The sequence below is a fragment of the Bidens hawaiensis genome, unplaced genomic scaffold (assembly GCF_021521415.1).
Source record: "Bidens hawaiensis isolate Kalapana, Puna unplaced genomic scaffold, B.hawaiensis_p1.1 tig00006365_1, whole genome shotgun sequence".
Classification (NCBI taxonomy): Eukaryota; Viridiplantae; Streptophyta; class Magnoliopsida; order Asterales; family Asteraceae; genus Bidens; species Bidens hawaiensis.
The window spans coordinates 1,470,406-1,494,563 of record NW_027491425.1 but is presented as its reverse complement, the minus strand read 5'-3'; the positions used below and the strand labels follow the sequence as shown (position 1 = coordinate 1,494,563).

General features: G+C 41.8%; 3 protein-coding genes across 3 annotated transcripts; 2 read left to right on the top strand and 1 right to left on the bottom strand.

Annotated features, from left to right (window-relative positions):
• Positions 1-1,015: 1,015 nt before the first annotated feature.
• On the bottom strand, positions 1,016-2,921 carry LOC143632132 (ADP-ribosylation factor-like protein 8a). The gene is made up of 6 exons (XM_077100714.1): positions 2,880-2,921; positions 2,361-2,442; positions 2,231-2,263; positions 2,026-2,147; positions 1,367-1,528; positions 1,016-1,276 (listed from the first exon to the last, which is right to left on the bottom strand). Exons 1-6 carry the CDS (start codon positions 2,915-2,917, stop codon positions 1,159-1,161), a joined length of 555 nt encoding a protein of 184 aa, XP_076956829.1. The 5' UTR covers positions 2,918-2,921; the 3' UTR covers positions 1,016-1,158.
• A 2,949-nt stretch (positions 2,922-5,870) lies between these two features.
• Positions 5,871-7,960, top strand: LOC143632115 (uncharacterized). The gene is made up of 6 exons (XM_077100696.1): positions 5,871-6,126; positions 6,203-6,261; positions 6,361-6,397; positions 6,476-6,781; positions 6,865-7,035; positions 7,644-7,960. The coding sequence occupies exons 1-4, from the start codon at positions 5,912-5,914 to the stop codon at positions 6,549-6,551; spliced, it is 387 nt and encodes a 128-aa protein (XP_076956811.1). The 5' UTR covers positions 5,871-5,911; the 3' UTR covers positions 6,552-6,781; positions 6,865-7,035; positions 7,644-7,960.
• LOC143632167 (uncharacterized) lies at positions 6,692-8,018 on the top strand. The gene is made up of 3 exons (XM_077100743.1): positions 6,692-6,781; positions 6,865-7,035; positions 7,644-8,018. Exons 1-3 carry the CDS (start codon positions 6,692-6,694, stop codon positions 8,016-8,018), a joined length of 636 nt encoding a protein of 211 aa, XP_076956858.1.
• The last annotated feature ends 16,140 nt before the right edge of the window (positions 8,019-24,158 follow it).

The window sequence follows — 24,158 nt, the reverse complement described above, 5'->3', positions numbered from 1 at the left end:
CTAACGGCGTTAGGAATCTGTTAGTCGCGGACCATTAGAAACAAATAATTAAAAGTTGGGACCGTCATTAGCCAATTCATTAGTTGAGCCGGCAGTGACCAAAAGGCAATAGTTAGGATTAATGAAAACTAATATTCCTTATTAAAAGCATAACTTGGGTTGTTGCTACAAAGATCTACTTAGCAAGAATGAGAGGTATTCAGCAAATAAGATGGAAGAGATTATTCTAATTATATGAAGTGACCTTGACGGCCGTGTTGGATTGTTTATCGTTAGTTGGTGTACATGTGAATCATAAGTATAAGATAAATAAGGAGAACTGATAACGGGAAAATGTCAAGCTTTCCCTTTCCTCGAAGTAGCACACGGAAGGAAATTGCAGGAATTCCTACGCATGGAAGAGGACAAGCGTAGGGCGAAGTCAAACGATAATTGAAGCCTAGGGCGAACACAAAACACATAGAAGCCTCGGGTGATGCTTCTATCGGCTCAGAAGGCAAAATAGAAAGGAAGAGTCAATGTGACATAATCTTTTCTTGTTTCTTTTGAGCAACAAGTATATGTAGATTTGTGTTTACTTTTTATTCTATATTTGTAGTCATTGAACAATATGTTTTTTTATTAAATTTATTCTACTTACTCAATAAGTAGCATATGTTAATATGTTGGTAACCTAATGTAATGACACATGTTTACGTCTACTTTTCGTTCTATTTTTATCTTCACATGATAGATTTAGACTAAACGGCCTACATAGATCAGAAGACATTCATTTTGTATAATTGATAAAAGTAAACCAATTTTAGTTGGCATTTGTCAAATTGAACATTACACTTTTGAGTTGTTTGCAATTGAGGCATCTCGTAAGAGTATATAATGCCTATACATTTCCCCCATTGTGTAGATACCTCAAATAGTTCATCTTCATCATAAAAACATCAGTAAAACATTAAAATAGCCCATAGGGCATCATAAAAGTAGCCGAAAATGATATACAACACAACAATCAGCATCAGAAAACAAAGAATGACAGAAAATAATGATAATAAAGTATACCATTGGACAAACCGATACCCAAGTCCACTCAAAACAACCCTCCATTCTACATTAAGTCTGCCAAACCCGACACAAAACCAAACACATGAAAACATCCGCCCCTTAACTTTTAGATTTTGAGTGCTTCACAAGCCAATCGATGACCGAGTCAATGTTGGTTGAATTCTTGCATGATATCATAAAGCAACACACTTCTCTATCTGTAATAGCCTTCAAATCCCTGCACACCATCACAAATAAAAGAACTGAATCCACCCACAAAGATTATTCATAAACAAAAAACATACAAAAATATAAAAACCAGTCTTACATTTGATCAGTCAAAGCTTGTTTGGAAAGCGCACCCGCCTTATCAATTTTGTTACCCAAAACCAGCAAAGGGATTCCACTCAATGCAGGTTTACTCAGCAGATCATGAAGCTCACCCTTTGAAATGCTCAAATTATCATGATCTGCAGCATCCACAACATAACTGCAGAAACCCAAAACAAATCAACAAAATATATAGTTTTCAAATGTTTTCAAGTATATTTTAGCAAGGTTGCAAAAGTCGCTAGGCGGACCCTAGGCGGCCGACTGGGGAGTTGGGTGTACTCGAGGAGTACTCGGAGAGTACTTGAACATGATAAATATAAAGAAAATTAATTTTTTGATATTATATATATGCCAAATATCATAAGTTTACCAATATTTAAATAATAAATTATTCTAAAAATTGCTAATCATTAATTAAAAAAATGATATTTGTTCTTTAATATTATAAAAATACGAAATATGTATTATTTTCCTAATCAAAATCGGTCCAGGTTCGCTGACTAGATGTGATTCCGTCTGAGGTTGACCACCTTTGATCGATTCTTAGTAACTAGGCGGAGTTAAGGAAACTCTCCTCGGCGACATACCTTGTAGCGAGTACTCGTCCTTGTAAACCTACTTTTACAACATTGCATTCTAGTGAAAATAACTTACACGATGGCAGAAACTGCACGACAGTATCTTTCCCACATGCTGCGAAAGCGGGGTTGACCTCCAAGATCCCACAACTTTATGGTCACATTTCCTTTAGTTACCTTTCGCATATTAAACCCCACCTAACCGCCAAAATACTATTCGTAAGGTAATGCATAATAACTAGGTTCAAAACCAAAAGTGTAAATCTTTGAAGAAAACTTACAGTTGGGATCATGTCCTCACTATAACCACCAGTCTACAACCAAGAAAACACAAAAATAAATCTGTTTCGATAGCGTTACAAACGAGTTATCATGAGCTACACATACAAGTAACCGGTATAATTAACTTACAGCAACAACGTTAACAAGTGAAGTCTTGCCGGCATTCTGGAGGCCAATCAAGGAAAGCTCCATTTCTTGCTTGAAAAACAAGCTGTGAAAAGTAATTTCAAAGTCAAATTATGGTCAATAGGGCTGTTCATGAGTCGAGCCCGAGTCGAGCCAGGGTGGTTTCGAGCTCGGACTTGAATTAAACGAGGCAACTTAGGTAGACTCTAGCTCGATTTTGAAGTTAAACGAGCTTAAGATCGAACCAATGAGCCGAGCGTAGATCGATTTTGGCTCGGTTACAAAAATGATCCAAATCAAGTCAGGATGTTTGAAATCAACTTTTTATAGCTAGTTTTATTCGAGCTTTTATCGAGCGAGCCACGAGCCTCGAGCTTTTTGAACAGCCCTAATGGTCAGTCTAGCAAGCCCTAACAATATCATAATCAGCAATAAAAAGAAAACAGATCCTTAAACAAACCCCAAAGACCAAAACCCTAATTTCTCAATCAAAGGAATGAACTGGAAGTCAAAGGTAGGTACCTGCGTAGCCAATCGAGAAAAGCTTCCCATATGCCCATGGCGATTGAACAAAAACCCTAATTAATATCTCAATCAAAGAGAGAACGAGATCTATCAGTCTGGTAGTGATTTTGAGCTAATTCAACTACGGTTCTGGCTTTCTGTTGAATCAATTTTCAAAATCCATGGACGATTGATTGATAGCCTGTGGTTTTGAATTGGAATTGGGAATTTAGGAATGAAGCATGGGTACACTGGGTGAGGCTAATGTGGACCAATCAGATGTGCCTCACTCGAGGGTGGAGCGCGTGGAGATTAGCGATGGGTGTGAGTGGGTGACGGCTGCGCTTCGTGTCAAATGGTTAGTTGATAGATGTGAGAATGAGTTGATCTCTTTGGGTCGTGGGCTCACGTTGTGTGGTGTGGTGTGGTGTGGTGTGGTGTGGTGTGGTGAGGTTCCGTTGTTTTGTGTTTTGTGGAATTATACAAAAGTAGTATCAATGTTGTCAAATTGAAATATAGGAAATAGTCCATTTTAACATAAAGAAATCATATTTGGCCTAAATATTTCTAACCTTTTATAAAAGTCTCACTCAAAACTTACAGAGCCATGAAATTTAGGTTCGTGTCGATGGTTTTTGGTAGCCAATAAAATAATGCCATGTGTCTGATGTCTGACACGAGCTGTGAGATTTCGAGCTAGATCCGTCAGATCCGTGAATTTTGAAACAAAAATAGTCTCCTTGAAAACAAACGTCTCGTGTTTTCGTAGGCGAGCGCACGTATAGCAGAAGTAACCTTTTGGATTCCGATGAATCCTATCTTCCATCGACCGTACGGTTTTTGCTTAAAGTAATCAAACCCGCGTTTCAAATCTTAGGCAATGCGCAAAAATAAACGTTTAGACATCCGAAATCGATGCCTAAAAACCTTCGGGTTCTTGTATCTAGGCGACTCATCGAAGTAATCTACCATCAAACAAGCGTTCGCGGTCAAATGGTCTCGTTCAATATATGCTCTTTTCAAAACCGGGGGTGGAAGAGAATGAAGAGAACTCATATAATTTGTCACGAGCAAAACCGCACTCGTAATTGTCTCTTCCTCTGCGTCGTCATCGGCTTGTTGGTCGCTCCCAAAAAAATGGTTATATATAGTACTGGGAGAATCCATATGTTTGATTTTGTAGAGAGTTGATTGTATATAGAGTTTGAGAAGAGAACTTTATAAAAGTATTAGTTTTGATTGCGGAGTGGATGAATAATATAGGAAAAATAAAATCTTCTTTTTTTAAATAGCCGTTGGTTAACAGTTAGTTTGACCACAAACCATTTCCATCGACGTTTCATTCATAAATTTGCACCCCAAATATTAACCCAAAACACTCCGCCGGGGGGGGGGGGGGGGGGCACATTTTAGGCTCAAAACGCCACATAAAGCCACAACTACGACGTTCTAAGGGCGGTGATGAAAATTCTCATGCGAATGGTGGCTTTATAAGATAGATGAGATTACACTCTTCCACAACCCAAACCAAAAATAATCAAATTCAGTATTTCCAATGTAATCAGTTTCAAACGCAATTTGTCTTGTGTCTTAATGGTATGAGGCGACGGTTAATTCTTGGTTTTTCTCACAGTCGTGTGCTTGAAGTCCTATCTTAAGAAAACTCACTGAATGGTTTTTAAGTAGTTCCAAACGCTATTAAAAAAATCGGTTTCAAACATAAACTACCAAAATCAAAATACGAAGAATCTTGGTTGGCGTCAAAGAAAGTCAAATAGAAGCGTGTGAAGGAGGGAAAATCAAATGAAATGTTAGAGGAACGCAAATGACGGGTCATTCTTAAATGTATTTGCGTATCACCTAAATCTTCGTCTTCTTGATTCTCCGATCATCACCTGCCTGACTCACTTCTTTCTATCATCCAAGCTATCCTTACCTTCATCCCCAAGTCAAAGAATCATTCATCATCATGCATTCCTTTTTCCCCATTCCCATATCCATTTTCACATTATTATTATTATCATTCACTCTCCCATGTCCAACTCCAAAGCCTCATTCATCTCCCTATTGCTTCTCGCATCCGCCTTCACTCCCGTCCTCGCTTAACCGCCCCGACCCTCTTCGCCATTTTAAATTCTACAAAGGCGGTTACGATATCCGCAACAAACATTATTGGGCTGTAAGTGTTTCTTCAATGCCTCAATCAAACCTTTTTGTTTTTTATTCGGTTACATTTTGTGTAATGTGTATTGATTGATGTGTTTATATGAATTTCCCAGTCTGCCACGTTTACAGGCGTCCATGGCTACGCGATGGCCGGGATTTGGATCATGTTTGGTCTTGGTTTTGGGAGTTACTTGATGGTTAAGAGTTTTAACGGCGACGGTTTCCACCCGTTTCTTGATCATCCAAGTTCTTATTTTCTTGCTTGCTTTGCACTTACTGCTATGTTCATATTAATTGCCATGTAAGTTTACGGGTGACGGAGCCAGGAATTTTTTCCTATGGGTTCGGGATTTTTAGGTGGCAAAGTTTTTGGACCTGGATGGGTCGGGGTCAGTCATTCGGCCAAATAAATAAAGCACTATATCACTACCATAACAAAAGTACCTCGTCAACATTAAATAAAATAAGTCCACATTAAATAAAATAAAAAGGTCATATTAAATAAAAAATTACATATTATAATTGTTCCATATGCATTTTCATGTATTGAAAACGACATCGTTGTCTCTCTAAAATTCAAGTTTTTATTTTTTCACCGGCAAACGATGAAATGTTTCCGAAAATTTCATGACAGTGGGTTCGCTCGCCGGAAAAGAATAGCCTCGTTCATTAAATCATACATATAAGTTAAATAGAACCAAAAATGGACCGGGTTCGACTGAACCCGGTGACTTGTATGTGGCTCCACCACTGAATTACCATCATAATGATCATCATTATTATAAGCAATATGCTAAATATATCCTGTTTCGGTTTCTTAAAGTGTTTTCTCGAGTTTGGTTTTGGTGGCAAATTAAAGCTCTTTACACAAAAGCAAGACCCTAATGGACACTATTTTAGGAGCTGCTAGTAATATGCAACAAACGATTGAAGCGGTCATACACGGTTTTGTAAAAATTCGGGTCCTTTTACAGCCTTATGATCACCAAACATCCGAGATTTTGAATCAGATAACTAATCAGATGAGGAAGGAAACAACTTCAATTCAAAGTTTTGTTCAAGACGCGCGACAAGCTTCTAATCGTGCAATGAAAGCAGCGTAAGCAGTTATCTTTATTAAATATTTGTAGGCTTGTAGGAATATATGGTTTTAACAATTTTATTATGTGTTACAGTTACATTGCAAATCTTGTTTTTGTCACAGCTAATTTGGTGGTTTTGGTCACTGGATGTGGTAAGATTTTATTAATCTTTATGATGATGTAAATATATATAGTTTGAGTTAATAATAATAATAATAATAATAATAATAATATAACTGTATTGTTTTCAGTTATTCTGTTTTTGCATTGGCACCCTGGATTTATCATGTGAGTTGAATGACATATGTTTTAACTTTCATCAAATTGTTGTATCAAAACTATGTGTATTAACACTCTCACGCGCAGCCTTATTGTCGCGTGCTGGATTTTGACGACCGTTAGTTGGATTTTGACCGGCTTTGACTTCTTCTTCCACGTGTGAGTACGGTGTTGACTTTTTTCTTTTGACTTGACAATGATAAGGTGCTGAGACGGAGTTGACACGTGCGCAGCTTTGCAGGTGACACGTGTGAAGCTTTTGAGGATTTTGAACAAAGTCAAAGTTCGAAAAACAATGGTATCATGTCGATTCTCTCTTCGTGCTCAAATTTGTCAAACTCAGATAAACTCATGACTCAAGTCGGTTACACGGTTCATAAATATATAGCCGAGGTACATTCGCCATCATTTGTTTGAAAATTTCAAATTTAGAACGGTTGACGTCTTAATGATTACTATTTTCTTTTTAACTGCAGTCAAATTCACAAATTACATCATTGGCTTTCAAAATGATTCAGCCAAATGGCCAAAGTGATGATTCATTTATGATCAAGAAAATTTGTGACCCTTTCTCGGGACCTCCTAATTATACTTATGCCCCTGGAAACTGCCAACAAGATGCTATTCAAATTCATGATCTACCAAGTGTTAGTCTCTGTACCCATAGTCCTGCAAACGAACCGAACGAACACCAACAGGGCATGTTTGTGGTCGTTCGGTTAATTTGAACGAACCATCAAACATGGACAGCTAAATGAACATGATTTTCTTGTTTGTGTTTGTTCGTTAAGAAAATGGGTGTGTTCATGTTTGTTTAAGGTCGTTCGTTGATAGTATAAACGAATGGTTCACGAACGTAAAGGAACATAGATGAACAAACATAATTGAGCAACACTACTTAAAATTAATGTGATTAAAAAACTAGACCTAATTGCAACGGTTGATATCTTAATATCATAAAACTAGAATAAATTGTAGCGGGTCTAAAAAATTTAAATGAATATGTAAACCAACAAACATAAACCAACGTAAACTAACAAACATAAATGAAAGAATGATATGTGTGTTCATGTTCATTCTTTATTTCTTTTAACTAAATGAACAAAAAGTTTTCTTCATTCACGCTTGGTTTATTGAACGTTTGGTTCGTTTGCAGACCTACCAGTGCCCGTGAACTAGTTTTCATTTTATAGATCCATGTTCTTTAAGGAACTCAAGTTTTTTTGTTTCCACACGTTTTGGAGTGTGTTTGCAGATTCTTTCAACCTTAACATGCAAAAAAAACACACCATCAAACATTTGTAAAGCCGAGGGTAGATTCTTTCCCGAATCAGCATACGGGAAAACAATGGCTTATATTAAATCTGTTGAGAATTTAATAGCTACATATCCAGATTTGCAAAGCTTAGCAGGATGCACACCATTGAAACACGCGATTGCTGACATGGCAAAACACCAATGCAAACCGTTCAAAGCCTCGATTAAATTGCTATGGGCTAGTGTTCTAACACTTTCTATCAATTTGACGATTTTAACGTTGTTTTGGATCATTAAAGCTTACCAAGAAAAGGGTAGACATTTTTCTTTGTGTTCGACGGTTCCTAGGAATAGCAATCAACAGAATTTGTAAACAAAAGAATATAGTTACAGACGAAGGTTGACTCATTGATGTTGTGTTGTGTATAAAACATCATATACATTTGTTTTGTCATACTGTAATAAGCATGAATTGGTCAATAACATTGAATACATGTACAATTATTTGTACCAAATATACAATGAGTTTAAAGGAATCTTTGTTCTAGGATGAATAATTGGTTGGTACTTGGTACCATAACTTTATTGATATTTAATGTTTTTTTAATCCTTTTTGAGATGAGAATATTGTTTTAAGTATTTGCTCTTTTGGGAACAATTGTGGGTCAGTCATTGCTGGATGTTGGTTCCAAACTTGTGACTTTTTGGTTTTTCTGTTTTAACTTGTAATAAGCATTCTCCTCCTTACAAACTCTTTTTATCTTTTTTGGATAAATTTAATGATGTAAATTAACTCAAAACAAGTATAACATTTTTAATATTTATTTACAAAAACAATAAAACTGTTATTAATTTTATGTGAGTTCAAAGAATTCATTTATCTCAAATATATATATGTGTAAGTATTTAAATAGATTAAACTTTAAAGCTTACGTTTTCTTTGCAACTTTATGAAATTATCAACATAGTCATTATTTCTAATACAAATCAGTTATTGCTTTCATATATAAAAATACAGTGAAATTATAAAAGCGTGATTATAAAAAGTAAAATGTTATATTAAATAGTAAAACTATTATAAATTTTATCTGAGTTCAAAGAATTCATTTATCTCAACTATATATATATATATATATATAAGTATTTAAGTAGATTAAACTTTAAATCTTACATTTTCTCTACAACTTTATGAAATTATCAACATAATCATTAATTCTAATACAAATTAGTTATTGCTTTTATAGAAAAACAGTGCAGTTATAAAAGCGTGATTATAGAAAGTAAAATGCTATATTAAACAGTAAAACTGTTATAAAATTTTAATATTTATTTATAAAAATAATAAAACTGCTATAAATTTTATATGAGTTCAAAGAATTCATTTATCTCAACTATATATACGTATAAGTATTTAAGTAGATTAAACTTTAAAACTTACGTTTTCTTTACAACTTTATGAGATTGTCAACGTAGTCATTAATTCTAATACAAATTAGTTATTGCTTTTATAGAAAAACAGTGTAGTTATAAAAGCGTGATTATGGAAAGTAAAATGCTATATTAAATAGTAAAACTGTTATGAATTTTTAGCATTTATTTATAAAATTAATAAACTGTTACAAATTTTATCTGAGTTCAAAGAATTCATTTGTCTCAACTATATATACGTATAAGTATTTAAGTAGATTAAACTTTAATGCTTACGTTTTCCTTACAACTTTATGAAATTATCAACATAATCATTAATTCTAATACAAATTAGTTATTGCTTTTATAGAAAAACAGTGTAGTTATAATAGCGTGATTATGGAAAGTAAAATGTTATATTAAATAGTAAAACTGTCATAAATTTTTTATTTATAAAAAAATAAAACTGTTGTTAAGTTTTATCTGGGTTCAAAGAATTCATTTATTTCAACTATATATATGTATAAGTATTTAAGTAGATTAAACTTTAAAGCTTACGTTTTCTTTACAACTTTATGAAATTATTAACATAATCATTAATTCTAATACAAATTAGCTATTGTTTGTATAGAAAAATAGTGTGGTTATGAAGTGAAGAAACACTAAGTGACCCGGGGCAGATTACGGATAATCTGGGGGTTAAGTAATGTTTCCCACGAGGATGAGGTCCAGCAAAGAAGGTTGTTCTTCAAGTGACCTGCAAAACAGACCGTAAGCTCGTCACTGAGGAAGGGGGGGGGGGGGGTTCCTCCTTGTGACCACCCTCCGGCGTGAGAATCAGACTAGATTGCTCTGAATATAAGTGTATATTAAGAGATTGCTAGAGAAGATAAGATAATGAGATATCAGATGATGTCCTTACCATTCCAAGGTGTTGGAGTATTTATAGCCGAAGGTAGGTTTCCTAGAAGGTACAGCCGGCTGAATAGTATTCCTGTTCTACCAACAGTGGGCTACGCACAAGCCATGCTGGTTGGTGGATAGGCTGCGGCCGACAGTGACAAGGTCGGCTGTATACTGTTCCTTTACTGCCGGCTATGCACTGTTCCACCAACTGTAGGCTGCGCACGTCCCATAGTAAGGGTTGGTGAGTAGGCAGCGGCTAATAGTGACAAACAGTACTAGAGGGTGCTCCTCCTCGTACTGTTGTCGGTGAGCTGTCACCCTGTGATTGGTTCATGGGCTGCTCTGGTCAGATCGTCTGTTTTGCCCATACCTTGGTAGGTATAGTACAAAATATCTTCTAGAAGCATACGGACTGGCTCATTTGGGCGGGAGTATTCCCGCCTTGCTCATTCCTTCAGGTGACTACTGAAGTAGCAAGAGTTAATGCCTTGTGCGTGTAGCCTTGCTATCAGTGCGGGTAGCCTTCCCTGATGGCTTGTATCCTCAACTGCGGGAACAAGCGGGGTACACCATTGGGAGGCTTTCCCTGCGGGTACAGCTGGCGTACTGCGCGTAAGGTCTTCTCTGAGCATGGTGGGTCCTGCGGAAGCAGTTGGTCGTTGCGCAGACGTCCCTGTTCAAGGTGAGACTTGCGGGTCCAACTGGGCTCTGCTGGGACCTACCTCTTCAAGCCCCCCCAGTCCAATGTTCTTCTCATGAATTATTAATAGGTGAGGTGAACTTTTGGACTAGCAAGGGGTTTTGAAAAGGGTTTTTAGTTTTAAGGTTTTCCGTGGGGATTCTTCCCGCGGTTTTCCTAATGTCACGCAGAAATTCCCGATTTTTCTGCTTGATCTTTGGGTATGAAGCGGGTAGGTCTGTAACCTCCTCGCAAGTCAGGAGCGTTGAGTCCTACTTGTGTGGATTCTCCATGGGGTTTTGGTAGTTTTCAACATAGTGATCAATTATGTTAAAACCACCAATTCCATCTTGGAGTTTCAAACAATATAGTTCTCGACGTTCCCGCCATGCGGGGATGTTATTCCCGTTTCCGCATGCATGGCCCAGAAGATCCTTCTTGGTTTAAATTCCCTGCGGAGTGCTATATGAAGGGTTTTGCCTTGACACTGTACCCGTACTCGTCTTACGGTTACTTTACTTCCAAGGTATTCCTGGCGTCAATTTCCTGCGGGTGCTAAGTATGTGAAGGGTTTTGCCTTAACACTTTACTCGCACCTGTCTTATAGTTACTTGGTTGCCAAGGTAAGGGGTATTTTCCCACTTTTGAATCTTTTTGAAATTTTGAAATTCGAAGAGTTGGTGAAAGGATAAGAACAGTCCAAACTATTAAAACGTCGTCCGACGGTTTCTTCTGACAGTGTCAGGACGTGCAGGAAGTTATGACGACGTGACAGTATATGGTCATTCCAGGCGCTTTTTCAGGCGCGTGGGCGCGAATTTTCGGGCGCGTGGCCGCGAAATTACTGGCACGCGTCCTTTCAACAGCTGTTGCCAGCTTGCTTTTTGCCACGTGTCATAGTTTCATTGCACCTGCGATTTCTCTCTCTTCTGCATTAAATTCATCGCATTAATTGCGATTAGTATTTAAAGGGGGAGAGGGTCCTTTGTAATCCATACTTTCACTTTTCTCTTCATCTTCAAAACGATTTCCGGCGAATACTCACCTTTTCAGTCGAGTATTCTCTTGAAATCGTTCTCTTTTTCATACCTGCAAGATGTCTTCTCACGATCTTGAGACTACAGCCCAGGAGGCTGGGGTGTACGCCGATGACAAGAGTACTGCTGGCGAGTGCCAGTGTGCTCTGCCTGTCGATCTATATCAGTACATCGTCAGGAAGTTCATGCTCGAGTCTCTCGAGCCTGAGTTTCTGAACCTCATCACACGGTGTATGATGCCCCCAGAGGCAAGATCGGGGTATATGCTGCATTCTATGTCTATGGGAATCTTAGGTTCCCGTTGACAAAGTTTGTGTACCGTGTCCTAGAGAGGCACGGTGTACACCTGACCGAGGTGCACCCGATGGCGATCGCGAAGATTCGCCACTTCGAGTGGGTGTGCCGGATTCTGGGCATTGAGCCCTTCGTCGACCGCCTGATGACCTTCTACTCTTGGAGGTGCATCCAGGGGTGGTATACTCTGATAACCCGGATCAAGGGTTTGAAGATTTGCGCAACCGAGCGCAGTCTTCGTTCATGGAAGCGGGAGTTCTTTTTTATCTCCGCTCGCGCCATCCCCCTTGCCATGAAGTTCAAGAATGGGCAAGCACTCCCCAGCCTTCACGCCTCCAACTACCAGGAGGCGGAATGGTTTTCAAAGATATCCCGAGTCCAATCTCCGGTTTACCGCTTTGCGGAGTCCAGGATGGTGATGCTCGGGATGAGCCGGGTGTGGAAGGATGCGGAGGCGCAAAAGATCCCGATCGTCCTTGAATACGGTTTGAACTCTGTCCCTTACGGTATGCTCTGTCTTCTTTGTTTATATATGTTTGTCTTCTAACTGTTGTCTTTTATTTCAGAGGGGAACGACTTGCAGTCGCTCCTGTATCCGCGGGAGGCTGATAGTCCCGCTCGGATGGGTACTCGTGCTCTAGATGAGAACGAGTTGCCCATCCTTGCACAGACGGCGGATCGGTTCGTGGAGGTCTACCCGCCAGGCCACGAGATCCTAAGCGCCAGGCGGCCAGGTAAGGCGTTATTCAACCCTCGACCCCTCAATGTTGAAACCTCTGCTGGAATTCCTCTAATCCTGTGTTCTGATGAGGAATCCGCAGATGGTCCTTCGTTGGTGCGGAAGAAGAAGGCTGCCGGCGGGAAAGGGAAGGCGAAGGTGGCCTCCACTGCCGATCCGGTGCCTCGGTCTGATTCAGAGACCGAGAGCGAGGAGGTGGCGGGGAACCCCGGTGGTGATAAGACCACTGCTCCGGAGGCTGTGACGACTGTCACCTCCGGAGAGCCCAGGAAGACAACGGTGAGCGGCGTGAAGAGGCCGGCTCCATCGGGTTCATCCCCGCCTGTCCGCACTTTCAGGCTCAAGAAAACCCGTAAGTACAAACTTTATTTTTAACTTCATAGCATTCCATCATTAATACTTATCTTCATTGTGCAGGCGTGGATGCTACCGCATTCCGGGGTGAAGCGGGGAGGAGTACCTCCGGACCCATGACGGTAGGCTTGGTCAGCCTACCTGAGGCGACGACCCAGGCGGCTGCGCCTGCGCCTGCTTCCGCTGGTTCAGTTGCTCACTTCCTTGAGCCAACTGTTCCAGCTGTGATGACATCACCGCCGGCTGTCAGTGCCATATTTACCGCATCTTTCAATGAGCCGGCGGTTACTTTTTCTGCGGACTCCGCAGCGGCGACCACGGTTGTGAGTTCACCTACAGTGAGTTCACCTCCGTTGGTTTCTACTACCGCGGCGGCCTTCACCATGCCTCCTCCGTCATCGGCAACGACGGCCGATCCTTCAGGTATGCATGGGGCTTCTCGCCAATCTCTGCCTCCTTCCCATCTACCTGATCTTTTGGACGGATTTCCCTTGGGTTCAAGTGATGGGTTTGGCGGTTATCGGCCTGTTGTTGACCCTACATGTGTGTAGGGTTCTTTTGGTCTTTTTTTTTATATCATCTTTTCCTAACTGCCTTTTGTTTTTTTGCAGTGTCGGATTCCAATGAAGTGTATGTTCCACGATGGAACATCCGCCGAGGAACAACCCTTAGCACACCTGTGGAGTGCGTGGAGTGGGCTCGTCACGCAGCTCCCAGTGGTGCGTTGGGGGAAGCCATGGCTAGCTACCAGGAGGGTAGGCTAACCAATGAACTTCGGGTTCTCCTGGCCCGGATGCAGCCGCGCGTCGAGCTGCTTTGTCGTGAAAACGACAAGTTAAAAGCAGCTCGCATCCAAGAAGCAGCTCAGGCGCGGGCTGTCCGGGAGGAGAATAGGAGGCTCTCCGCGGCTGCTGCGGAGAAGGAGAAGGCGTTCAAGGCCCTTGAAGTTGAAGTTCAGGCCCGTCTCGAGGCCCGTTCCAAGGCTGCCCAAGCTGTTAACGAACAGCTTCGGCTGGCTAAGGAAACTGCTCGGAACGCAACTGAAAGGGCCACCAAGGCTGAAGCTGTTGCTGAGCCTCTACGCCTCGAGAATGAGGAACTTAAAGCTAAACTAGAGGCGCTCCAACAGGCTCATGATGCCTTGGCGATGGAAGACGCGAAGAAGCTTCAAGAGATCCTGGACCAGAGGGGGGTGCTTGACCAGACTGAGCGGAAGCTAAAGGGCGTTGAAGAGGCTGCGGCTAAAGAAGTGTTGCTTGCCAACCTCAACAAAAATGAAGCCGAACGCGCCCGTACCCAAGCTCAAGCTGCCCTCCAGGAAGCTCTGGTTACCAAGGAATGGCTTCTTCGAGAAGCGTTGTCTCAGGTAAGCTTAACTTCATAATGTCTTTACGCTTTTCTTTTAAATAGAAAAGGTTTTGATACTTGTATTTTTTCTTTTTTGTAGGTTGTGCATCGGGTCTTCACAGAGACGTCTTATGACGATGCTATGAGCGCAGCCCTCAACGCTTCTCATGAGGATGGGGAAAAGGCCGGCTTCCTGCTTGGTCTAGGGTTCGTTGAGAAAGGCATCCCGCCTTCCAACTTCCCTTTGTATGATGTGGATACTGAAGCTGTTTATGACCAAGCAGTGAACCAGTATGCCGCCTTCCCGCATCCGGTGGTGGAGAAGGTGAACGAAGTCGCTGCTGCTGATGATGGGCTAGCTATCCTTAAAGCTTTCCTTGAACCACCACGCTCTACTGATGGAGCGGGTCCAAGTGGAAGTGGTCCTAAAGCTTGATCCTGAAGATCCCTTTCCATCATTAGCGTAGATTTTTGTTTTTGTATAGCTTCTTTTGTATGCGGGTATGCACCCAGCAATCTTTGTAATATTTGAATTTTGATGGAATAAAGATTGTGTTAATTCCTTGCCTTGTTTATTTTACGCATGTTTTGATTTAACTTAGCAATTTCTTTAGTACTTAGATAAGTTAACTTTTTAACGTGGCAAATTATAAGTTTGTTTCGCTTCCTCTTTCATGATTGTGCGGGTAAGACCGTCACTTAAACTTAGTAGGATGGCTTAACTTTACTTATATCTGACATGCGTGGAAGTTTTCCTCATCTTTTCCTTTGAAATTTTCTAAGTGTTTAGAATAAGTTAACCTTTGAACGTGGTAGATAATAGGTTTAAGTTTTGCCTCCTTGTTCGTGATTGTGCGGGTAAGACGGTCACTTGCACTTAGGATGGCTAAACTTTGCCTACATCTGACCTGCGTGTAGGTTTTCCTTTTGAAATTTTTACCGTTTTGTGTTTATGCGGGTTTTGCCGCCTTCCACACGTAACGACTTACTTCTTCCCATATTTATGCGGTGAATACCGGTACATCAGTGTGGGAAGTTCATAAGTATAAAGGTAAGGCTATCAACACATTGTGAAAGGAGAATCATTTCCATTAGAAGTGGCTCTAGGCCTTTTCTTTACAAGTTTGGAATTGATCTACATATAACATTTGCGTAATTGAGCTCCATTCCATGTTCTTGAGATGGGTGTGTCATCGAGCCTTTCGAGCCGGTACGCGCCCTTTCCCAGAACTTCTTTGATAATGTATGGCCCTTCCCAGACCGGGGCCAGTTTTCCTGGGCGTTGTTGGTTCGAAGCCTCGTTGTTACGCAGTATGTAGTCTCCTATATTGAAGTTGCAGAGTTTTACCTGCGTGTTGTAGTACTTTTGCATTTGTCGCTTGTAGTTCTCTTCACGCACTGCGGCTAAGTCTCTGCGTTCCTCGGTTAGCATAAGGTCTAACCGTCTTTCCGCATCATTGTCTTCTGGCTGAATCAAGACCCTTGGCGAGGGTAAACCAATTTCGACCGGGACCATGGCTTCAGTGCCATAAGTGAGACTGAACGGGGTTTCTCCCGTACTGGCCTTTTTCAGCGTTCTGTTTGCCCAAAGGACGTGCGGAAGCTCGTCCACCCAGCCGGATCTGTGTTCCAAGAGTCTTTTCTTTATGCCTTCGACGATGCTCTTATTTGCTCTTTCTACCTCACCATTACCTTGCGGGTGCGCCACTGAGGTAAAAGTGTGGGTGATTTGAAGTTCTTCCAGCCACTTTTGTAGCTTCTTGTCAGCAAAGTTGGTGCCGTTATCGCTCACCAAATTCTGTGGAAGTCCAAAACGACAAATAATAAATTCCCAAATAAATTTTTTGATATGTTTCGCGGTTGTTTGGGCTAAGGGTTTTGCTTCTATCCACTTGGTGAAGTAGTCGATGGCTACCACTAGGAACTGAACATTTCCTGCTGCTGTAGGAAATGGGCCTGTCACATCGATGGCCCACTTCTGAAATGGCCATGCAGAGGTGACTGGAACAAGTTCATTCTTCGGGCGATGCGTGTTGGGTGCGTAGAGCTGACAAGACCTGCACTTTCTGATGTGTGCCAGCGCATCTGTATGCATCCCCGGCCAAAAGTATCCCGCGTTGTTTAGCTTAGCTACAACAGCGCGTGGACCTGCGTGTACTCCACAGATGCCTTCGTGTACTTCCCTTAGGAGGTAGTCAGCATCTTGGTTGTCCACACATCTTAACAGTGGGCCAAGAAAGTTACTTCTGTATAGGATGTCATCGATGAGTTGATAATTCAGTGCTTTACAGCGTAGTTTTCTTGCCTGTGTTTTTGACTCTGGTAGTGTACCTGCCGCAAGGCATTTTATTATTGGTGTCATCCACGTCTCTGTGCCGGTTTGGATGACACAAATTTCCTTGTGCGGGACCGAAGGTGCCTCGAGGAGTTCAATGCGGATGTCCTTTCCCAAGTGGGTGAAGGCTAATGATGCAAGCTTGCTTAACGCATCCGCAGATTTGTTTTCACTACGCTTGACGTGTATGACTTTGCAATCGTTAAAATCGCGCATAAGGGTTTTTGCTTGTGCGAGATACAGGGCCATTGTGTCGTTCACGGCCGTGTACGTCCCGTTGATTTGATTGGCTACTAACATGGAATCCACGTGGGCTTCCAAGTGTTTCACTCCCATCTTACGCGCAATTCTCATCCCGGCCAAGAATGCTTCATACTCGGCTTCGTTATTCGTACTTGGAAAATCCAGTCGAATAGCGTAAGTGTATTCTTGGCCTGCTGGGTTGGTTAGTTTCAGCCCTGCGCCTGAACCCTCGTTACTGGCTGCTCCATCAGTGTAGAGTCGCCAGACATCATTGATGTCCTGTGCTGGAGAGGGTTGAGCCTCTTCCTGGCACTCTTTTTCCCGCGATGCAGGCACTTTCGCAATAAAGTCGGCCAAAACCTGGCCTTTTATGGCTGGTCTTGGCTTATACTTTATTGCGTATTCCCCCAACTCAATTGCCCATTTGGCTAGGCGTCCCGATAACTCGGGTTTGCGTAGAACGTTTGCAAGTTTGAAGTTGGAGAGAATGGTGATTGGGTGACCCTGGAAATATCGTCTTAACCTGCGTGAAGCGTGTATAAGTGCTAAGACTAATTTTTCGAGGGTAGAGTACCGGGTTTCTACGTCTGTTAGGATACGGCTGACATAATAGATTGGCATCTGGGTGCCTTTCCGTTCAACTAGCAGGACCGCCCCGGTTGCTCTATCTGTTGCGGAAAGGTATAGGATTAACCCCTCCCCCGCTTCTGGTGCCGTGAGCGTTGGGAGTTCGATCAAGCGTGACCGAATCTCCTGAAAAGCTGCTTCCGCTTCTGGTGTCCAGCGGAAGTGCGTTTTCTTTAAACAGTTTCTCAACGTTGACACGAAAGGAAACGACTTATCCGCGTGGTTTGCCAAAAAGCGATTAAGTGCGACTAGTCGTCCATTCAGTGTCTGAGCCTGTTTGATGGTAGTAGGTGATTCCATTTTTATAATGGCTTCGACCTTTTCAGGGTTCGCTCTGAAGTCATCTTTAGTGACGATGACCCCCAAGAACTTCCCTTCTTCCATTCCAAAGGCACACTTGCTCGGGTTGAGCTTCATGTTTATCTTCCTGAGCGTGTTGAAAGTTTCTTCGATGTCTTTCAACATCGCTTCTGCGTCAGGGCTTTTGATGACCAAGTCATCCATGTAGACTTCCAAGTTCCTCCCAATTTGGGCATGAAACTGGTTGTCCATCAGGCGTTGGTATGTGGACCCGGCATTCTTAAGTCCAAATGGCATCATTTGATAACAAAATGTACCATCGGGCGTCCGAAAAGCGGTTTTGTCTTGATCACCAACGGCCATGTGGATTTGATGGTATCCCTTATACGCATCCAGGAAGCATTTAAGGCGAAACGGTGCTAACGAATCCACCTTAAGATCAATTTCGGGTAACGGATAACAATCTTTGGGGCATGCTTTGTTTAAGTCCTTGAAATCTATGCACATGCGCCATTGTTTGTTATTCTTCGGTACCATAACGGGATTTGCAACCCATGTTTGATATCTGCTAACGCGTACGATGCCTGCGTCAAGGAGTTCCTTGACTTGGGTTCTACACGCGTTAGTTTGTTCTGGCCCCATTACTCTGCGCTTTTGTACGACTGGCGTAACAGCCGGATCGCATTTGAGCTTATGCTCTGCCTTACTTCGGGGTACACCAGTCATGTCAGCTGGTGTCCACGCGAAGATGTCAGAGTTTTTCTGTAGTAAGCGTTTGAGTACGGTGCGTGTGGGATCAACAACTGTTGGGCCAATGGTAACGGCCTGATCAGGGTATTTTCCATTGAAGGCCCATCTTTCCGGTTCGGTGATGGTTGGTTTAGCCATCTTTGGTTTGGGTTTAGATGAGACAGATGCGATGCATACCTGGGGAATGCCGGTGATCATCGCTACACCCTCAGCTGTTGGCCATCCCATCATGCCGTGGACTGAAGATACCACGGCGTTGAATCTTGCCATCCCGTCTCTTCCGAAGAGAATGTCGTATGTGTGGTGTGGCTTCCTCATCACGACAAAATCCACGTCTTCAGTGCGTGAGTGATTCCCGTCCGTAAGAGTGACGGGGAAAGATAGGATACCCAGGGGGGTGTTGGTGCTGCCGTCGAACCCTTCCATCGAGGCGTAGATTGTTTCCAGGCGTTCCTTGTCTTCGTCATCTAGCTTGTCGAAGAACTGCCTGTACATCACCGTTGACGAGGCGCCGTTATCAGCAAGAGTGCGGGAAGTGATGTAGTGCCCCAGCTGGCTTTTGATGACAATAGGGCCTTCTTTGCTGGGTCCTCCTGGCACTCGCGGGAAGCGCACCTCAGCTTCCTTCCACGCGCATGGTTCTGTCGCTCGCCTTGTTCTTCCTCTGATGTTGCCATGAACCATGTTGATGCTGATGTCAACGGGCTTTCGTCCGTTGCCCCTGTACCGGTTATCATTCCTTCATCCCTTCTTGATTGATGCCACAAGGTGTGCAAGTCTTCCATCCTTGACGAATGTTTCAACAATATCCTTCAAGGATGTACACTCCTCCGTACTATGACCTTTTGTCCCGTGGAAATCACAGGATTTGCCTTGATCTGCATTAGGTCGCTGCCGGATCATTGGAGCTTTTGGCCATGGTAGTTTTTCGGTGGCAAATATCTCCGTGACGCTTTTGGTGAGTGGCGTCCACCGGTGTTTTCGGCTTGAAGGGTGTGTGTTATCCCTTCCGCCAACAAGAGGGCGAGAGCTGGATGAGGTGTCAAAGTTTACCCTTGACTGCCAAATACCTAGCTTCCTCTTTTTGTTCTGCCGGGCGATCCGAATATTGTTTTCTCTGGTCCTTTGCGTGTAGAGGTGTGTACTCTGGGGAAGATCCCTTCCCAGTTGCTTCTCCGTCTCGGCAAAGCGCTTGGCCGCCGTCATGATGGCATCCCATGTGGACGGCATGCCGTCCTTACCCGTCAATGTGCGGATAAGCTCTGGGTATTCGGCGCCCTGGATGAAAGCGGCGCGAAAAAGATCTTCACTTATGTTGCCCAGACTCAGCTTTTTGGAGTTGAAGCGAGTGATGAAGTCTAGTAAAGATTCATCCTCCTCTCTAACGCAGTTGAGGATCGTCCACTGTTCTTCAGTATATTTCCTCTGTTGGCTGAAGTGTTGGCTGAACTTGTTCTGAAAGTCCGCCCAATCATAGATGTGGTGGGCTGGTAAACGATCGAACCATGCCCTGGCCGCTCCAACCAGAGTCATCTGGAACATATAATACCACGTGGGTTCCGTCCAGTTACTGACGATTGCCCCCGCAATGAATCTGTTCAAGTGGTCGTCTAGGTCGGATAGACCATCATAAGTGCCGATGTTGGACATTTGTTTGGCACTTCTCGGGGCGATTGCTTCCGCAATGTCCCTTGCAAACTTGGACTTTCCCGCATTTGCAGCAGTTGGTCTAAAGGTTTTGGAGAAGTCACATGGGTTTCTCCCCGCGTTCGTTGGTTTAAAGGTTTCTCCAAAATTCCTTGCCGGCTGGAAGTCCGTTTCCTTACGCTTCCCTTTTGCCTTATGGCGAGGGTTTGCGTCGGTATCGGATTCTTACCTCTCATCGTCCGAGTACTCGCACTCACTGTTCATGTTGAGATGTTGGCGAGTACTGCCGAATTCGTCAGCCTGTTGAAGTGAACGCAAGCGTTCATCCAACTCAGCTTGGAACTCTTTCTGACGTGCTTCGGCCCACGCCTTAACTTGATCGAGTGTTTGGCGAGGGACCCTCGTCCGTTTCTCCAACTGGGCATCAGTGAACCCTAGTGAAATATTGTTTACTGCACTTGTCCCGGCTTGGGTAACCGGGGTAGTGTTCGTAAAATTTGTATAACCGCTGGTGTTCCCCCCAGTTGCTGGGGTTGTGGTTACCGGGGTTTCTTGGTCGCTTACTGGCCTTGGGACCGGAGTAACGTTAACCATTTCTTCATAAATTTTGAAAAAACTAAGAATTAGTTCTAGCTTTTATGCACGGACGGCGCCAATGAAGAAACACTAAGTGACCCGGGGCAGATTACGGATAATCTGGGGGTTAAGTAATGTTTCCCACGAGGATGAGGTCCAGCAAAGAAGGTTGTTCTTCAGGTGACCTGCAAAACAGACCGTAAGCTCGTCACTGAGAAGGGGGGGGTTCCTCCTTGTGACCACCCTCCGGCGTGAGAATCAGACTAGATTGCTCTGAATATAAGTGTATATTAAGAGATTGCTAGAGAAGATAAGATAATGAGATATCAGATGATGTCCTTACCATTCCAAGGTGTTGGAGTATTTATAGCCGAAGGTAGGTTTCCTAGAAGGTACAGCCGGCTGAATAGTATTCCTGTTCTACCAACAGTGGGCTACGCACAAGCCATGCTGGTTGGTGGATAGGCTGCGGCCGACAGTGACAAGGTCGGCTGTATACTGTTCCTTTACTGCCGGCTATGCACTGTTCCACCAACTGTAGGTTGCGCACGTCCCATAGTAAGGGTTGGTGAGTAGGCAGCGGCTAATAGTGACAAACAGTACTAGAGGGTGCTCCTCCTCGTACTGTTGTCGGTGAGCTGTCACCCTGTGATTGGTTCATGGGCTGCTCTGGTCAGATCGTCTGTTTTGCCCATACCTTGGTAGGTATAGTACAAAATATCTTCCAGAAGCATACGGACTGGCTCATTTGGGCGGGAGTATTCCCGCCTTGCTCATTCCTTCAGGTGACTACTGAAGTAGCAAGAGTTAATGCCTTGTGCGTGTAGCCTTGCTATCAGTGCGGGTAGCCTTCCCTGATGGCTTGTATCCGCAACTTCGGGAACAAGCGGGCTACTTCACCATTGGGAGGCTTTCCCTGCGGTTACAGCTGGCGTACTGCGCGTAAGGTCTTCTCTGAGCATGGTGGGTCCTGCGGAAGCAGTTGGTCGTTGCGCAGACGTCCCTGTTCAAGGTGAGTCTTGCGGGTCCAACTGGGCTCTGCTGGGACCTACCTCTTCAAATTAATAAACTGTTACAAATTAATAAACTGTTACAAATTTTATCTGAGTTCAAAGAATTCATTTGTCTCAACTATATATACGTATAAGTATTTAAGTAGATTAAACTTTAATGCTTACGTTTTCCTTACAACTTTATGAAATTATCAACATAATCATTAATTCTAATACAAATTAGTTATTGCTTTTATAGAAAAACAGTGTAGTTATAATAGCGTGATTATGGAAAGTAAAATGTTATATTAAATAGTAAAACTGTCATAAATTTTTTATTTATAAAAAAATAAAACTGTTGTTAAGTTTTATCTGGGTTCAAAGAATTCATTTATTTCAACTATATATATGTATAAGTATTTAAGTAGATTAAACTTTAAAGCTTACGTTTTCTTTACAACTTTATGAAATTATTAACATAATCATTAATTCTAATACAAATTAGCTATTGTTTGTATAGAAAAATAGTGTGGTTATAAAGGCATGATTATGGAAAGTAAAATGCTATATTAAATAGTAATAACAACGCTTAGTGGTTCCTAAAATGGTAGTAAAATTAAAGGTTTGTTTTTGTGGTTTAATAATAAGAAAATTAAATTAAATGTATAATATATCTAAAAAAAATTATCATTAGACATATGTGTCGAGAGCCAATAATCCTTTTAAGTGGTTGGGGTGTGAAACTTAACAATTTATTTAAAAGAGTGAGCTCTTGGGTTAAGCCCCCAAACATGCAAAAAAAAAATATAGGGTTTTATGTTGTGTTGAGGGTTTTTCTCATTCATGATACGTTTTCTTTTAATGGTGGAGTAATGTGTTAGACTAGACTGTTAGTGGCAATGTTTTAAAAACCAGTATTTTAGTCGTACCAACTTGGCTAAAAAATGATACAATTGGTTGAATAGAGATATACCGGAAGGTTCAACGAGTTGAATTGTTTACCCTATAATTCCATATAAATACAACTTCTACTTAAAACTAATGCTAAAATGCATTAATAAACATCACATATAAATCAAACTTCACACATGAACAATGATCGAGTCAAATAGAAAGTCTATACTTCGTATACGAACTTAATCAATTACAAAATATGTAAAAAAAAAAAAGAACCCTTGGATCTGGTGGATACAAATTGGTTAATTAACGAACCGTGGTTTACTGTTTTACTTGTTTCAATTTTATCCGCTAGATTAAAGGTCTATCTTTAAAAAATACGGGTCACAAAGAAACCGGCTTAAAACATGTTTATCGGTTTATACAGGTATTTTTTAAGAAACCCGCGTCCGTCCAATGAATGTAATGTAATATAACGAAGCGTAATAATTCAAGAGAACCAACTAGTCGTTGAAATAATAATAATAATAATAATCTTCATCTTCTTCTACAGAGCAGATATAAAAGCATCCATTGATTATTGAAAGCTATTTATTCAGCAAATATTTGGTCTTAAGTCACAATCAGATCCAGAATTCGAACTCACGAAACCAATATCCATCCAGATCAGATTACTGCTTCACCTTCGTCATCGATTCATTGAATGCTTCTTTCTTATCAGGTAGGTAACCTTTACTTCTTCGTTAATTATTTGATTGATGATGTGAATTACTTGAACTAGGTTTTGATTGTTTCAGAAACACAATTAGCAATCAATTGTTCAATTTAGCACTGCTTTTTTGCTTCAATTCCACCCGTATGATTCGGATTCCCAAACTTATAATCAGTGTTGTGACTAGTCGGTCCTCGGACCCCTACCTTGGAGACTTTTTCCAAGTAGGCCTGGATTAGTCGGAGGTGGTCAAAGTCTGTCAAAAATTGGACTAGTTGGGAGGCGGTCAAAAGTCGGGCTAGGAATTTCTAAAAGTCGGTAAAAAGTCGAGCTAGGCGGTTAAAAGTCGGGCTAAGGTTCTCTAAAAGTCAGTTAAAAGTCATTCAAAAGTTGCTGAGTCAACTAGAGTACTCTTTTGACGTGAATTATGCTTATTTTGACAAATATATAATGTCCAAAAATTAATTTTCATTATAATTATCATGTCCAAGTACTCTCCGAGTACTCCGACTACTCCCAACTCCCCAGTCGGCCGCCTAGGGTCCGCCTATAGCGACTTTTGCAACATGCTTATAATTAGGGTTTTAATTGATTAACAAAGGTTTACAAGTTTGACTATTTTGACTATTGATTAATTGTTGCATTATCTTGAAGAAGATTAAATAAATGGA